A 17,224-nucleotide genomic window follows, 5' to 3' on the forward strand; every position below is an offset into this window, starting at 1 on the left:
ATTTGAAACAACGGAAGAGAGATTGACTGTTTGATTCCCAGGACATGATTGCAACTCCAGCCTCACGCGGCCCAAAGAAAGGGCAAGAAATAAGAATTACTGCTTCTATACTCTTGCAAAAACACAACCTGAACCAGAATGAAATGTTTGATTTCAGCATGCAGAAGGCTAAAAACAAACCCCAAACCTGGTTAGTGCTGCCTAGTGAAAGGTTAACTGTAGCTATTCATGGCACAGATTGCTCACTCATCTGACTGTTGTAGCACCTTTCAGATCATCTCTAGAAAGCTTTCTCTGGGCTGTTTGTGTTAGAAAACATAGCCTAAGGGCTAAATGTTGATTTCCCAAGGGGCACAGAGAGTGGGGAACCTAACCCTTACTGCATCTGATGGGAAGATGCATGAAGGGCTCAGCTGGGCTCTCCAGCATCCCAGAAGTGCTTCTAGAGAGCCCTGCGTAACTTGGTACGGCCCTTGGCGCACCCTGGCTGCCGCCAGCATCCAAGCCCAGCCCTTCTCAACTGAAAGGCGTGCAATTAAAATAATCCGCCATCCCTCCTTTTGCCTTTATAGATAATAAGGAAATAGGGTTCTGGGAAGGGGAAACAGCGCGGGGAGGCGTCCCCGGGGAGCTCTGGTTGGGGCGGGGGGGGGGAGTGGAAGGGAGGGAAGGAGGGAGGGAGGGAAGGAGGACGGCGTGCGATGAGCAGCTCTGACCTCAGCCCCTCCGCCGCCGCCAGAGCACAGCATCTGGATCCCATTTGCAGCGGCCGGTACCGCGCCAGCCGCCTCCCCCGGCCCCGCTCAGAGCCGCGGCGGCCGCCTGTCGGGGAACCAGAGCATCCCGAGCGGCCCGACGAGGAAGGCGAAGGGAAGCGGGGACGCTGAGCGGCACCGGCGGGGCCACAGAAAGGTGCTTCGGAAGGGGAGAACCCCGGGATAAGCGATCTGTTTTGGGGGTTCACTCAGGGGTAAGTGCCGCCGTGCGTGCGGGAGCTCGTAGCTTGCGCTCGCCTCCCTTCGTGGCTGCTGCTTTTTTTAACGGGGGAAAGGGTTCAAAGCGTTTTAGGCAAAACTCAGAGCAGGAAGGGCAAAAGTGTTGGAGGAAAGCTGTGTTTTCGCTTTCAGTCTGCAGGGAAAAGCAGTGCTGCAACAGGCTTGTAAAGCAGGGCACCCCAGGAGCCTCCATGTAGAGCCGGAGTACTGCAGGTGCATGGGGATGCTCTGGGGAGCACAGAATTGAATTAAACTCACTTAAACCCAACGGGGTTTCTCTACGGGTGTTTGCCTTCTATGCTTTGACATCACTGCTGCAGCAGCTTGGTAGGGTGGGAGCACAGAAGAGCTCAGGAGGGGGTGTCTATGGAGCTGGAGACCAAAAAGGATGCTTAGGGGTGTGCTGCTAGGGATGTGGTCTGTGGGGCTGCCTGGGCACGGCAATGTGCCAACGGCATGCATGGGATCCAACAAGGTCTCCAAGAGGAATAGGGACAACCTAAAGACGTTTCTCAGTGCATCTTCCCCAGGATCATCCCCGTTTTGGAGTTGTTTGAGGCAGCCCTCATCTTTCTGCCCACAGGCAAGAAGGATGCACTAACAAAGACTTGCCCACTCTATGTGGGTCCTGCTGCTGGGCTTGTCCCCTGCAACGGGGCCATCATCTCCTGGTCATCTGTATAAAAATTTGCTAAAATCACCTTTTCTCCCTAAGGGAAGGGCTCTTCAGCCCAACACAGAGCCATCTCCCCTTTCCCTTCATAGTCCCCTCACCCTCAGCTCCCTGAGATGTTTCAGGCGGCAGTGCTCTCACCAAAGGGAGGCAGTGACTAATGGAGGAGACATCCCACCACCCTCTCCCCTCTGCAGAGCCCTCCCTTCCCAAACCCAGTCTGGTTGTGGCCAAACTGGTTTCCTGACCAGGCACAGAGGCCAAAAGGGGCTGGAGAGGAGGTGGCCAAAGCCACTTTCCTTCCAGCAGGCGCAAAGGGGAAACTCATTCCTGGTGATGATTCATAGGGTCTCCCAGGGGAGAGACTCTGCATTTTTCAAACTTCTGGCTTTACCCGATTACCAATTAAAAATTACCAATTAAAATTATACATTGGTATGGATGGTCAGATAATTGCCATGTTCAAGTAGTTCTGCTGCAGGGGAACAACCAGTTTGGGAGTTTTGTGGAGGCCAAAGCATCCCCAAGGGCACAGGGATGGAGCAGGACGCCTCCCTAGCACCATCCCTCAACTCACCAGTGTGGACCTTAGGAACCAGGCTTTTCAATCCCTTTTGGATACAGATTTGGACAGATTTACCCTCTTTGCAGACAGGTTCACTAACTTTGGGAGGCAGGTGGTTTCTCTGCAACAGGAGCAGCATGCCCCATGTCATTCAGTTCATTCATTCATTCCATACCTCTGCACTTCTCAGCAAACCCTCCGTGAGTTTTGAAACACGCTCACAATTTTCCATTCAAAGCATCATCTCCCCTTGCTTTCAGGGTGAGCTAAACCAACCCCCATTGCAACCAGGAGAGAAACGTTTCTTTCCTAACTTCTGAGACGTGCCTGTTTGGGAACATCCTATTCCTTACATCACTGCAAACTCTGGCCAACCTCAGATTATCCCCTCGTTGCTTTCGTGCTTGACTTGCAATGGGGACCATCCTGCTCTCTGCAGGGCCAGGTTCTGGCTGGCATTGCATGAATCATGGCCAGCCTGCTGCCCACGTGCCCATCATTTTTTCCACCTTTTTTTAAGTGCTCTGTGTTCCACATTAAGGGGATGATTTGTCTGAGCAGAGAGGCACTGGGAGGCTTATGTTACCCTACATAAAGAGTCATTGATCTTTGAGGGAGTATCCTCATATTTTTTTTTCCCCCAGCAAATGCTGCCTTTCCTCTTATTAACAACCCTATTTTAGTCTCTGTCTTTAAGTAGGGGAAAACAAGCAGATTTTAAACCAATTGCATAGTTATAAGAACAGAAATGAGTATGCAATTCATATGAGATGCTGGCATGCTGGGTGTGATATGAAGGCAGCATAGCCCTGGAGTTTTGCTAACTGCTGGTCAGAACTAAACAGGTTTGCAAAAGCAGGAGGATTTTCCATGCTTTTTGGGCTGGGTTGCTCAAGTCTACATTGGTGGGAAGAAACATTTTCAGAAGCAGCCCTCACTTTTCCAGCGCCATCAATGCCAAGCGGCAGCAGCAAAGAAGTGACCCACCCTACACACACAAAGCAGGGATTTAGGGCCCCACAATTGCTTTTATTCAAGGGATTTTTGGGGAAGAGCCTTCAAGCTGGACAGGAAAACGGGACCACGTGTAACTTGCTCTGGGACAGCATCCCAAAGGCTGGCCAGCACTCATCTGCATCTACACGTGACACACATTGCATTCCTATATGCACTGAAGCCATAGACACCTCCTCCCCCCCCCTTGAAAGGCAGCCAGCCCAGCTGAGAGGCATATGCAACAAATCAAAGCGATATGTAAAAGCTGGAGTAATTCTTTCCTGCCTTTTATGTTTTGCTTTTTAAAGCCTACTCATCTCATCTGCTTCGAGCTTCTTTGGATTTTAATTATGCTCTGGTGAGAGAAATGCACACAAGTGGATGATTCGTAGGAAGCTCGAAGCCCCCACACAAATATAGAATGATGTGAGATGTTCAACTTATTGCATACTTGTCTGTGCATAAAGCAGAACATAGCTGCTGGGGAAAATATTTAAGGAAATCATTGCGTTAGTGGCAGAAAGGGTTGCCTTTTGAAAGCATTATTGGTAACAGATGTATATCTTCTGATGAAATGGAGGAGATGCTGTTGCAACCAGAGGTCACCACACACTGCATCAGCTCAAGGCAGATCAAAAAACTGCAGATTACTGAATAGCACACCAGTCCTTTTGACCACATAGGAATTATTAACAGATAGATTCTCCAGAGTTCCTTAGCAGCTCAGAAAGCTCTTTGCCCTCCCAGAAGCACTCCAGCTTCAGGCTTTTCAGTCTTGCTTCCAGTCTTATAGGGGTTATATCAAAAGCTCTGCTGGAGATTCCACACACCCAGGACTGTGAGAAACTTTCCATTGAGAAAATCAGTGATAAATTCATGATGAAAGTAACTTGCCCAGATAGCAAACCAGAAGAATACATTTGCAGAATGGACACCTGTCAGCAACCACAAAATTAACTTGAACTGCCTTAAATTCACGTTCCCTGCTTTTGTCCTCCACCTCCTGCAAGCTGAATCCACCTACAGTTTCTGTGGAGAGCAGGAAGTGTAGGAAGAGGGGTAGAAAAATGGAACAGAGTAGGTTATACCTTGCCCAAACAAACCAAGCAGCCCTACCCAAGAAACAAAAATCACATCATCCACCTCTTCCACCTAGCAAGAGACTTACTGTTTGCTCTATCAGATGAAACCTGAGCAGTGCTTTTGCTTCTTCTCCGTAGCCACCTCCTCACCCAGCACCTCCCCTTGCATTGTGGCTGGGGATAAGGAGGAACCCTGTTAGGGAACACCTGTGCTTAAAGACTCCTCTTCTCCCTGAGTGGTCAATCAGTCTCTAGCAGACACCTGTCCCCAAACATTTCTCTGCCTCTCTCCTTCTAGATAACCAGGATATTAAGATGGCTTTGAAAAAGTGTGATGCTAGAGGGATTAATGCAGCTGTGTTAACCAACAGGGCTCTCGCTGACATGTAACCAAAAATACAGCGATCACAGAGGGAGCTGGAAATAGATCCTCTAAGGATTAAAACGGAACAGAAGGCAATTAAAAAGAACAGCCAGCATATTACTGCTTGAAAAATATATCCTAATTCTAAGCTGGCTGAATCAAATCAAACAAACCTGAGACTGAGTGTTGCTCCAGCAGAGTGAGTTGGGCAAGGTTATCTCACAGTGTCCTTTGGGTGCTGCCTAGTTTTCTCATCCCTGGGGGCAAAGGACTGAGGTGTGAGTGAGGGGCAGTGTCCATCAGAGCAAGATTTCTGTCACTAGAGGCACTGGGAGGTTTGGCTTGGGCTCCAGTAGCTGGGGAGATGGATGGTGGCCAGATAACAAGGCATTTTTTTGGACTATAAATGATAGAGATACCCCAGCTGCAGCTGTTGCCTCTATTAATTGAAGAGTTGCCAATAATAGGGAAGCCTCGTCCTGTCTTAAGTAATCTTGCATGCTAGCTGCTGGCTCTGGGTGCCTATTAAACAGCTCTCCATCTGGTGTTATTATTGTCATTCACAACAGTAGGAGGAGAGTCAGGGCCTGCCTTCTACTACGAGTGCTTTTGGTTGTGCTCCTGGCTGTGCCAGGTTTGCCATTCATGCATCTTGCAAGGCTTCTCTGAAAGGGCAGGCTGTTGAACTCTCTGAGACTCTCCTAGTTGCTTGGACTGATGGAGCTGGAAGCAATGGCTATGAGAAAACTGATCTTCTTCCTTCTCAGTGATGACCCGGTTAACAGCTTGGTGTATTTGAATCACTTTTGGCTCATTTGAATAATTGAGCTCCTTTTGGGGAATGAGAAGTATTATATCACCGTGCTCCCTTCTGGGAGGATATTTGCTCAGTGAAGCAAGAGTTTCTTCATATCCAAGCCTACAGAGCTGGTTTTTGCTCTGTAGGCTTGGATGTGTGGATTAAATAATAAATTGGCCATCACTATGACAACGGATACACAACTTCCCTGAAGGAGGCATTGTTTCAGAAGGTTTTCCAGGTGGATCAAAGATAAGAAACGTCCATAAATTATATTTTGGCTCCGGCACATAAAATATTAATCTTGGTGCCTTTCCAAAATGTGGTCAGCCAGGACAGGCTATTCCACCGCCGGGGCTGCGAGCTTGAGGGAGTCCAAGGGCTTTTTGCTGTATAGCCAGAACATGTGGCTCGCTTGGACCTGGGATAATTAAGTTTCCATTTGTAGCTTTGGGAGAGCTGAAAAGGTGAAATGAGGCAAAGAGGGGCGTTCAGGAGGATCTGCTTTCTGCAAAAATTCAAATAAGGAGCAGTAACAGCAGGAAAGTGTGCTTTGCCCAGATGTTTTGACTAGTGCCCTGTGGGCAAGGAGAGGGTGGCCAGATATTTTGGTTGTTGAATCATCAGAGAAGAAATCGAGGCTGACCATTTGCCAATATACTCAGCATTACCTGGGCAGTACAGGTGAGAAGCCATCTATGCCCTACAGTGATGACTGGATATCAATGGTGGGAATGACTGTTCTTCTACAATAAAGAACCTGACCAGCATTAAAATCATTTTCCCTTACCAAAACATCACCAAAACATCACAAAACCACACAGTTTGACTTTTCTATCCCATCTCATCTGTTTCATTCCAGGCACATGTGTAGAATCATAGAATATCCCAAGTTGGAAGGGATCCATAAGGATTATCAAATCCAGCTCCTGGCTCTGTACAGGACCACCTAAAAATCAGACTGTATGACTGATCACAGTCACACAGAGGGTGGTGAGGCACTGGAACAGGTTGCCCAAGGAGGCTGTGAATGCCCCGTCTCTGGAGGCATTGGATGTGGCTCTGGGCAGCCTGGTCTGGTGGACCCTGCACATAGCAGGGGGTTGAAACTGGATGAGCATTGTGGTCCTTTTCAACACAGGCCATTCTAGGATACTATGGTTCTATGAACCTCCTTCACTGACATCTTGTAGGAGGTGGGATGGCTATCAGTATTCATTAACAATAAGGTATTTAATAACGACCAGGCTTTTAACCCCGTTCTCCCTCTCCCTTAGGTCTCACACCAGGTGCTTTGAAACAAGGAGAATAAAAAGGAAAACTGAAACAAAAGAACAGAATGAGGAAACACCGACATTTGCCCCTTGCGGCAATACTTGGCCTCCTGCTCTCAGGCTTTTGCTCAGTTGGTGCCCAGCAGCAAGCAGGTAAGACAAGACCCATTACTGACCACAGTCGTCCACGAGCACGCTGCTCTCTCGCTCCGAGATGTTTGCACTGTTTGTTTTTTAATGTGCATGTTGATGGTACACTGTGGTTTACCTCCTGCTACTCCAGTCCCGTTGGGCTGACCTCAGAGCCTGGACCTTCCCCAGCATGTTGCTAGCCAGCGGGCCAGCTCCAGGATGCTCTGCGTGGCCGGGGTGCGGGATGTGGGGTTTTGCCCCAGCGTGACCCCAAATGGGTTTCTTCCAGGGCAGGGCTGTTCTGGCCTCCTTGCATGCGTATGAGCGTGGGAAGCGGAGGGGAGATGCGAGATGAGCGCTGCCACCAACCCACAGGGAGCTGCTGGGTTTCTAGGAGGTGCCGGCACCCTTTGGAGTGGAGCTCATGGCACTGGGTTGAGGAGGAATGCTTGTGCTGACTGCTAGAAAATCCTAAACCCCATCTGTTTTTTTAAAGCTGTCAGAAACGTTGCCGTGGCTGATATAATATTTCTAGTGGATTCCTCTTGGAACATTGGGAAGGAGCACTTCCAACTCGTTCGAGAGTTTCTGTATGATGTTGTAAAGGCTTTAGATGTGGGAGGAAATGATTTCCGTTTTGCACTGGTCCAGTTCAGCGGAAACCCACACACAGAGTTCCAGTTAAATACGTACCCCTCTAACCAAGATGTGCTCTCCCATATCGCGAATATGCCTTACATGGGGGGAGGCAGCAAGACTGGAAAAGGATTAGAGTACCTAATCGAGAACCATCTCACTAAAGCTGCTGGAAGCAGAGCGAGTGAAGGCGTTCCCCAGGTTATTATAGTGTTAACGGACGGACAATCCCAGGATGATGTGGCTCTGCCATCATCTGTCCTTAAATCGGCCCATGTAAACATGATTGCGGTCGGCGTGCAGGATGCGGTGGAAGGGGAGTTAAAGGAGATAGCGAGCCGACCCTTCGATACCCACCTTTTCAACCTAGAGAATTTTACCGCTCTCCATGGCATAGTTGGAGATTTAGTGGCAAGTGTCCGTACCTCCATGACTCCAGAAAAGGCTGGAGCTAAAGGACTGGTTAAAGACATCACAGGTAATGGCCGACTGCTGTGCTCTGTCCTGGCCGTGCTGGTGGTTCCCGTCAGCATGGCGACTGCTGGTGCTGCACTGTGTGAAGCCTTTGTAAGTGCGGACTGAGATGGATGGTCAGAGGTTTAAAAACAAAGGTTTGAAGCGTATGGCCCTGTGCTTGTACTTGTACTCCACGGTTTGCAAACAGAGCTGAAATTCCTGTTGCAGGAGGCAGTGCAGGAGCCCTGTCATGGGCAGTGGCCCCTTGGAGACATCCTTCTGCACTCACGGCACAGAAATGCAAGCTTAGGGCTTCTGCAGAGCTCTTAAATCGCTTCATCCCTTACACTCCCCAGTAGGGAAATAGGAGAGAAACACATCAGCTCTGGTGTCAAACCAAAGCCCTCTGTGGGCTGCACAGCTCCCTGCTGGCTGCAGGGACATGGGATGGGATGTTCCCTTGCAGCTGGTGGGGCAGTGGAAAATGAGGTCTGTGCAGGGGACCCCAGGGACGTGGTGGGATGCAGGCATCACAAACTGAGATGCTATCATAGCCTGGAGCAGCACAGAGTTGACATGCCAGGGATTTGGTCCCCCTCCCCAAGACCTCATGAGTCCTCTAGGTTTGGAAGATGTAGCTTCCACACAGCCCTGCGAGTACAGAGGGTTCTTGGGAGACCGTATTCCCACTGACAGTGTGGGGTGGCTTTAGAAAGCCCCATTATTTTTCCTGTTTCAGCCGAAGACAGCAAAAGCAGTGCTTGCTGAGAGTAGGTTGGGTGAAAGGTCCATCTCAGCCAGTCCACAGACCTCACTTCTCCTCTGCTTGGAGAAAGCGTGCGGTTTCACAGTCCCTTTTTGCCATGCCACTCAGTTGCCTTCTATCCAAGCTGGTGACTCCCACCTGCTTTAACTTCTCTGCATTCTGCACTGGCTTCAAGGGATTCCTTGACCACAATTTGCCAGGAAAAGATAAGAGAGCCTTCCTCTGTCCCTCCTCTTGTTTATGAAATGGCAGTGTGTAAAGGGCCTTCTGAGCAGCTTTGTTGTGTTTCAAAACAGAAGTCCAAGAGATCAAACCTTTCTTTTTATTCCTGAGACTCCATCTGAAGGTCAATAGCTTGTGGGGTGATGTAAGGCAATGGCAGTGTGATGAGGTGTAACATTAATCCTCTGTGTTGTCTTGTCTGATTAACCCTCACGCCACCCCACTGGGTGCTCTCCATCACTGCATGACACCAAGCGACACCAAAAGGCTGTGTTCACATGTGCTGTTGGTTTTTTTTTTGTGCAGTGTGCTTGACAGGGCAAATATCCAGGTCACGTGAAAGCCACAGGGAAGGAAAGGAGCTCCCCCAGAAAGAAGATGTAATATTCACCATTTCTAAGTAAACATGCTGATACATGTGCTAAAGGAATGCCATATATGATGTGCTGACAGTGCTGCAGAGGCTGTTCAGCATCATCACTGTGAAGGGCCACAGTGCTTCCCTGCTGAAACCAATAGAGGAATTTGTCCTTGGAGGCTGGCTGTCCTCCTCTGGGACATGCCAGCAGGTAACAGATGTCCCAAGTTTCAGATGCTTCTTTAAATGCTATAAAGGCAAATTCCCACTTCATGTACATTGGGAAGCACTTCCAAGTTCATTTTTACTGAGAGATATTCTTTGTAAGCCTTCCCATCCCCTCCTGTGTCACGAAATTTAAGCTAATCCTACTGTTGCAGTTTTGTCCCAGCACACTCTGCATGAGCTCTCTATGGAGTATCATTAAATATGTAAAAAGATGTTACATTGCATGACAGTATGTGGTGTGCAAAGCGTGTTGCAATTAATAGTTTGCCTAAGAGCTGAGGAAATCATTCTTTCAGCTGCTAACTCCATGTAGCATTGATATGTGTAGAAATGCCATGGATGTTACCCTAGGAATGAACCTGAATGTAAAGAAATAATGTGAAAGAAAGCCAACCAGTCCCGTAGTATTTCCAATATAGAGTACCAGAACTGTTGGTCTGTGGCAGTCCCCAGAGCTGACTGGCGTAAGTATGAAAGTCAGCCCTGTGTTTGCCCTGGTGTATTCATTAAACCTGAACTGTCTGTCTCATCTGATCCTTCTTGCTTAGTTGTGTAACAAGCATGCGTTCATTTGTCCTCCAGCACCGTCTTGTTCCATAAATGTGCACTGAAGTACAAGAGTTTTTACGGTGATGACAAATTATCCAACACACTTGTTTCATAAACACTGTTTTCTCAGAGAGCAACCTGTGATGATGTGATGATGCCCACTGGTGTCTGAAACGCCATTCCTCAGGGTATCTGAAGCAGCACTCTGTACTTCGAGATTTCTCTTCCCTTTGTGTTATAAAAGTGGAGCGTGAGCATCCTAACCACAAACGGCACAGCAAAGCCAACCCTAAGCACTCTCACAGCTCTTGACTCAGCAGTGGAAAAGAATTCCAGAGCCCTTTGCAATTCTGAACTGTGTTGGTGTTCTCCAAGCTGGTGTTGGCCATTGAATTGGCTAGGGAATTGGTGACTCCTTGGAGAGCCTTTTCCTTTGCTGCTGGGATCGCACAGTTGAGTCTCTTGGTGGCATTGTGGTGCATGAGAACGTTTACTAGAACAGCAGCTACACAGTTGCCAAAAAATGATGGATGATGCTCATTGCAATGACTGCACGTTTATTCCTGGCTCTGCTAAACTATGGGCCAGTTTTGCTGCCAGGCTCACCTTCAGCTTTCAAAAACCAAAAGCCAGATTTCCAAACATGGCTTGTCAGTCATTTGCAAATGATCTGAAGTTTGATTTGTTGATGAGATTGGAGAATGGTAGCATGGAACCACTTGAGCATGCTTTGGGGTCTTCTTCCCCTGCCTATTGAGTGCATACAACTCGTGGTGATGTGGATGGTAAAGTCACTTGAGAAAAAGAAGGAAGAGCAGACACCAGGCCATTTTGGGTCTGCTTCGGTAAGTCTCACAGAAAAAAAATGCCTCCCCCCTCAACAACCATGCTAATGCCATATAAAAGTGTTGTTTGGTGTGTGCATATTCTCAGCAGATGCTTGTGATCATCTGGGTATAGTCGCAACGAATAGAGTTGGATAATTGTGTCATGACTGATTTCATCACCGTTTTAACCTGATTCTGCATTCCTTGATTGAATATGAAGTGTCCATATGAAAAAGCACAGATCAGACATATCTACTGATAATTAGTGCATCTGTGCAAAGCAATTAACGCAAGACAGCATTTGTGTGGCATGTGTCGATAATTGTATGGGTCAGTTTGATGGACAGATATCATTGTGCATATGCTGGACAGCTGGTAAAAGAATTGCAGAGCAAGAACAGCAACCAAAACGTTTCCAGTTGTTTCTTACAGCTGCGTTTCAAATAACATTTACATATGCTGGGAAAAGACAATATATTCAGCCACCGTTTTTAAAAAGCAAAAGAGCAGAATTGCAAAAGAGAGGCTGAAACTTTCCATGTAACAGGTAAATAATGGCTTTTTCTTAAAAAAGAAAAGAAAAGGACTACAGTGAGAAAAAGGCCCTGTGAATGTTACTGTTGTCCCCCAGTATCTGCAGTGTGAATTGCCACCAAAATCCACCGTTTCCTTTGACTCTGTCAGTTCAAATATTTGGACCCCCGACAGGACGGGGTACGGATGGAGTGGATCTAGATTTTCAACAATAGTGTTTTGCTGAGTTTTCTCCTCACGTGTCAGAAGCACAGATGCCCAAGGGACAGCAGCCATGAGCTCAGGCTGCGCTCAACCCTGGAGCAGATGCTGGGGCTGGAACTCGTATTCAATCAGAATGCAGAACTAAGAGGCAAACGTCACCTCATTGAACACGTGTTTTGTTTTCTCATTTTCTTGTTTCTTACTGGTTTTCCACGAAACATGTCAGAACACTGTACGACTGCATGTAATCACTCATTTTTAATGCTTTCACCTTTTGCATTTCTTTTTTTCAAGCTCAAGAGTCTGCTGACCTTATTTTCCTTATTGACGGATCAAACAACATCGGAAGTGTCAATTTTCAAGCCATACGCGATTTCCTTGTAAATTTGATTGAAAGCCTCAGAGTTGGAGCTCAGCAGATACACATTGGGGTGGTGCAGTATAGTGATCAACCCAGAACCGAGTTCGCTTTGAACAGCTACTCCACAAAAGCGGATGTTCTGGATGCCGTCAAGGCACTCAGTTTCCGCGGTGGCAAGGAAGCTAACACTGGTGCAGCACTGGAGTATGTGGTGGAGAACCTCTTCACCCAGGCAGGAGGCAGCAGGATAGAGGAAGCGGTGCCTCAGATCTTAGTGCTGATAAGTGGTGGAGAGTCTAGCGATGATATCCGAGAGGGCTTGTTAGCGGTGAAGCAAGCTAGTATATTTTCGTTTAGCATTGGGGTCCTGAATGCTGACAGTGCAGAGCTGCAGCAGATTGCTACTGATGGAAGCTTCGCATTTACTGCCCTGGATATCCGTAACCTTGCTGCTCTTCGAGAATTATTACTGCCCAACATTGTTGGAGTGGCCCAAAGACTCATTTTGTTAGAGGCCCCAACCATTGTGACTGAAGGTATGTATGCCTTTCTGGACTGTTGCATTTTGATGAATTTTGCACGCTTTAAAAACAATTTTTACTTTTTGCATTGCATCTCTCTGATCTGATTTTGGAGAAAATGTGCAGCTAATGTGCAGCAACTCGTTTGCTCAGTGGGTTATCTTTTGAAAACCTGTGTCTATAAAAGGCATGGCATGGGGTTTTAAAGAATACTGTATAAAAAGGCTCGTATAATCCTTACTGTGATATCTAAAGGTATAAAAAGGCTCATGTAATCTTTATTACTGTATCTCAGCGCTCCTGGAAGTAAATACTGCAGTGTGTTTGGCTCTGAGAACACTTATGTCAGATAAGCTTACATTATGTGTCAGTAGAAAGTGGCATCAGAAGGATGGGGAAGCTAATAGGGATGTAAGATGGATCCCTGCCTCCAGCACTTGAATCACCTACTTCATTGAAACTATGCACCAGCCTTGGGAGAAGGGTAGAAATGTGCACTGAGGCCTCTATAGAGGGTTTTGTGTCACTGGGCTTAAAAGAAAAACAACCCTTAGTTCTTCTGAAGTGAAATCCCTTCTTTGCCTATCGTATGTTTCCCCTTCAGTCTCTAATCTGAGTTTGCAGCATTCCACCAGGCCATGGAAGAACAAAAAGTCCATATTCCACTGAGGTCGCTTTGTCACTCTAAGTCATTATGACCATTATTTCTGATCTAGCGTGATCTTGGGGGCAGTGGAATAACAATATCTGGGATTTATATGCTGGATTTATGGAGCACGTATGTGATTAAGAGTTTCTCACACTGTGATTTTACAGCTCAGCTACATGTAGTGGTAGTGAGCCTTATGAAAGATCCAACACATTATGTTTTCAGAGGCCCCTGGGAAAGGCCAGGCTAGAGTTCCTGCACATAATCACCAGAATGCTTAATGCAAACAACACTTCTGGGATTTGTGTTTCAGTCTGGAGTTCTGTACGTACCGTTCAACTCATGATGGATGTTAACCTATAAAGATGCATCCCAGATGTCTTCTCTAATCTATGTCTAAACATGTTTGCTATCTCGTGGCTCAAACCAAAGGGAGGAATTTGCCTAAAAGATCATTTTATGACCTTGCCTTCGTTATTTCTGGAAGGAACAAAGATAACCTGTCCTTGTGGCATTCCACAAGTGTCACGTTTACCTAAATAAATTGAAATGTGCAAGTCTAGCTAAAATGCATGTGCGAGCACCCAAGCATGTCAACGGAAATCCCCTCTTCTGCCCCACTGATCCTAACGCTGTTCAAATCCCAGCAACTGGGTTGTTTGCTGGGACAGGAATCTTTAGTTCAAAATTATTTCCAAAGCTTTGAGCTTTTGAAATTGAAGTTTTCAATTTGGTAATTGGAAAATACTCGGATTAGTAATGTGGGCACATCTGATTTCTTCTGCGCTTGGAATATTTCCACTTCCAACTCTAGTTCGTTTGCAGAAGGTGCTGCAACAGCCAGTGCAATCATATATATATAGCTGGATCAGCTAAATAGAGAAGGTGGTGTTCTCCAAGGAACTTCGGGGAATTTCCTTTCCCTAGCATCCATTTGGATGGATCTGCTCAATTCACATTGATGCCTTGGATGTCTGCAGTGTAAAGCAGTGGTTTGAGATGTTCAGTGCATCTGGAACAGGATACCAAGCCCATGGAGATGCCAAGCATTCCTGTCAAATACACAAGTCATCTTGCTTCACTTTAGCTCTGGGGCTGCACACTAGTCCTCTGGGGATGAATGAGTCTCCCAAAGTGCCCTTCTGCCTCTCTCCATTTTCTCTTAGCTATACAGCAGAAGATAAGGCATTTCACCAAAGATAACAGAGATGGCACTGAGAAGGAATCTCTGCAGGGTCAGGTTTGATGGGGACGTCTTCAGACATTCCTAGGGGATTGCAATAATCTTGAAAGTCCAAGATAGTGCTTTGGTCCCAACCCATTTGAAATTCCTGGCAGTCTTGCCATTAATTTCACTGGGTGCTACATAAGAACCCATGAGAGCTTTCCCTACTTTTTTTTTGCTTTGTTTTTTCCATTGGAATTAACACCACAGGGTCTTTCTTCCTGCTGGTTTTGGGGTCAGTTCTTGAATTCCTCTTCTCTAAGGAAATGTATTGCAGGATTTGAGAGAACTGAGAAGAATTAATAGAGGAGGGAGCTGTTCCTTCATGGCTTCTCTTGTCTTTGAAAAGCCCCTTTGATGTTTTCCACAGACTTCTATATAAAGTCAAAAGTTCCCAGGGTCTCCATTTTTGGGTATCTGCTGCTGAAAAGCTAAGAAAGCACTATATTCATCTTTTCTGGATGACACAAAACAGGGATTTCAGGCGCTGTTCTCTGCTTGGAAAGTTTCCTGTATTCAGCCCTCTTCCCCTTGGAGTAATTGATGAGGAAAAAACCTGTCCAAGGGGATAAATACTGGATGTATCCTGGCTCTGGGAAGGGGAATGCTCAAACAAATCCTTGTTCCTGTGTGAGTAGCTCTGTTTGGACAGCCTGGGTGGTCAACACACTGCTAGCCCGTGGCACTGGCAGTTCAAGTCAGGTTGTAGCTTGGGGTGGGAGCTCTCATTCACTTCACATGGAGTTTCATCACTTTTTTTTTATCTGAAACGACCACACCAGGCTATTCTGTGCTTCAAATTTTGATGATCAGTCCTTCTTCAAACAATTTCCATCTGGTCTCTGGGTGTGAGGGGCATTTGCAAGGCTCATGCTTGCCAACAGAGGCAAGTCTCTCAGGACAGGCACATTGCAGAAGCTGTCTCCAGCTGTAAATCACTCCTTGGGGTAGCGCAGTCCTACAGTACTTGTCCATCATCAGAAACCCGATGGAGACCAGCCTCCCCAGGCAAAAAATGGCCTTTGTGAGCACTGCTTTCTGCAGCCAGCTGGTGTCTGGCCAAGGAGGACTGCAGCCAATGCTTTGTTCTTTGTTCATATCCAAAGTAAATAGCCTCCATGCAGAGGAGCCCTGATGGGATGAAGGATTGCCCTTTTCCATCTGGGCAGGGCGTTCTGTTTGCTACCACTTACCCTGAGCAGTGCGAGGTCCTAATGGCTGGGTCTCAGCTTCCCTGGGGCTGTGCATTGAGCTTGGGAGATGATGGATAGAAGTGGGTTGTTTGAAAGATGGTGTTATCTCCCATCATGATCCCATATAACAAGTGCTTTTGTCATAACAAGTGTTGGTCTTGTTAAAATTCATTGCTGCATCATGTACGTCTGGTGTATTAAATATGATGGTGTTTTGGTTCCAGTGCTGCACAAGTTTTTTGGTGTTTTTTTTTTCCCCCTAACAATCTTCTTTCAAACTAATCCAGAGAACTGGAAAGCTAAATGTGCCCTTTCTTCATCCTATTCTATCATCCATAATACAGTTTCAGAGATTACAACCTAGGATATCTATTTTGCTAAACACATGGCAAGCAGAATAGAATTCAGCTCTTCCATGACTGGACTGGCTGTGCCAAGAAAAACCATAGCTTGTTTTTGTTAGATAAGGAATAAGATGTATGACACGAAGACCCAAAGTCCAGGTATGTTGAGTAAGCAGAGATTATTATTTACTTGTGTCACTGCTCTTGTGAATCCAGTCCTTTTGAGATCAAACCACTCTCAGGTTTTATTCAGATAGCTCTACTGCAGACTGAGGAGCATCACCAGATTATTTTGCCTCACGTTCCAGCTAACTGCCAAGATTTCTCCTGAATTTTTGCACTTTTCTTGTTTTGGTTTGTATAAGCATTTTAGTATTTTTATAAACAATTTAAGTCTCGCAGCTCTTCAGTGTTTTCGAAATGGGAAACACTTAAGCAGATTTCTTGCTACTCCCTTCCTAGAACCCAAGTAACAATTCTTTAGTGTTTATTTATTTATTTTTTTAAGTAAGAAAGACCGTTAAAAGGTACGAAAAGTAACAGTCCCACAAACAAATAGTAAGTCCTAAATCTTGCTGGGCTGTTGACATAGAATTTATGCAGATAGTGTAGTGGAAGACTTCACTGATGTTATATTCATGTGTGTGTATCATTACTTGCAGTTATTGAAGTGAACAAGAAGGATATAGTCTTCCTGATAGATGGCTCAACAGCTTTGGGGACTGGCCCCTTTAACTCAATTCGTGATTTCGTTGCCAAAATCGTCCAAAGGCTGGAGGTTGGACCCGACCTGATCCAAGTCGCGGTGGCTCAGTATGCAGACACTGTGAGGCCAGAGTTTTATTTTAACACCCATCAGAACAGAAAGGATGTGATGGCTAACGTGAAGAAAATGAAGCTCATGGGTGGTACGGCCCTCAACACTGGCTCAGCACTGGACTTTGTGAGGAACAACTTCTTCACCAGTGCTGCCGGGTGTAGGATGGAGGAAGGAGTGCTGCCCATGCTGGTACTCATCACTGGTGGTAAGTCCATGGATGCTGTTGAGCAAGCTGCAGCAGAGATGAAAAGGAACCGGATAGTGATCCTTGCCGTTGGGTCGAGAAACGCTGACATGGCAGAACTCCAAGAAATTGCTCATGAGAGAGATTTTGTGTTCAACCCAAATGACTTCCGCCTTCAGTTCATGCAAGCCATTCTTCCTGAGGTGCTGTCACCCATCCGGACGCTCTCTGGAGGAATGATTATCCATGAAACACCATCAGGTAATT

General features: G+C 46.6%; 1 protein-coding gene across 1 annotated transcript in view; it reads left to right on the plus strand.

Moving 5' to 3' along the window:
• Window positions 1-663: 663 nt before the first annotated feature.
• Window positions 664-17,224, plus strand: part of COL6A3 (collagen type VI alpha 3 chain) — a 54,210-nt gene continuing 37,649 nt past the window's right edge. The window contains 5 exon segments of the mRNA XM_010713244.4: window positions 664-970; window positions 6,752-6,901; window positions 7,377-7,994; window positions 11,955-12,557; window positions 16,616-17,218. Of these exon segments, the coding sequence (XP_010711546.2) occupies window positions 6,814-6,901; window positions 7,377-7,994; window positions 11,955-12,557; window positions 16,616-17,218 (1,912 nt within the window). The 5' untranslated portion in view covers window positions 664-970; window positions 6,752-6,813.

This window comes from Meleagris gallopavo, chromosome 7, assembly GCF_905368555.1.
Source record: "Meleagris gallopavo chromosome 7, MGAL_WU_HG_1.1, whole genome shotgun sequence".
NCBI lineage: Eukaryota > Metazoa > Chordata > Aves > Galliformes > Phasianidae > Meleagris > Meleagris gallopavo.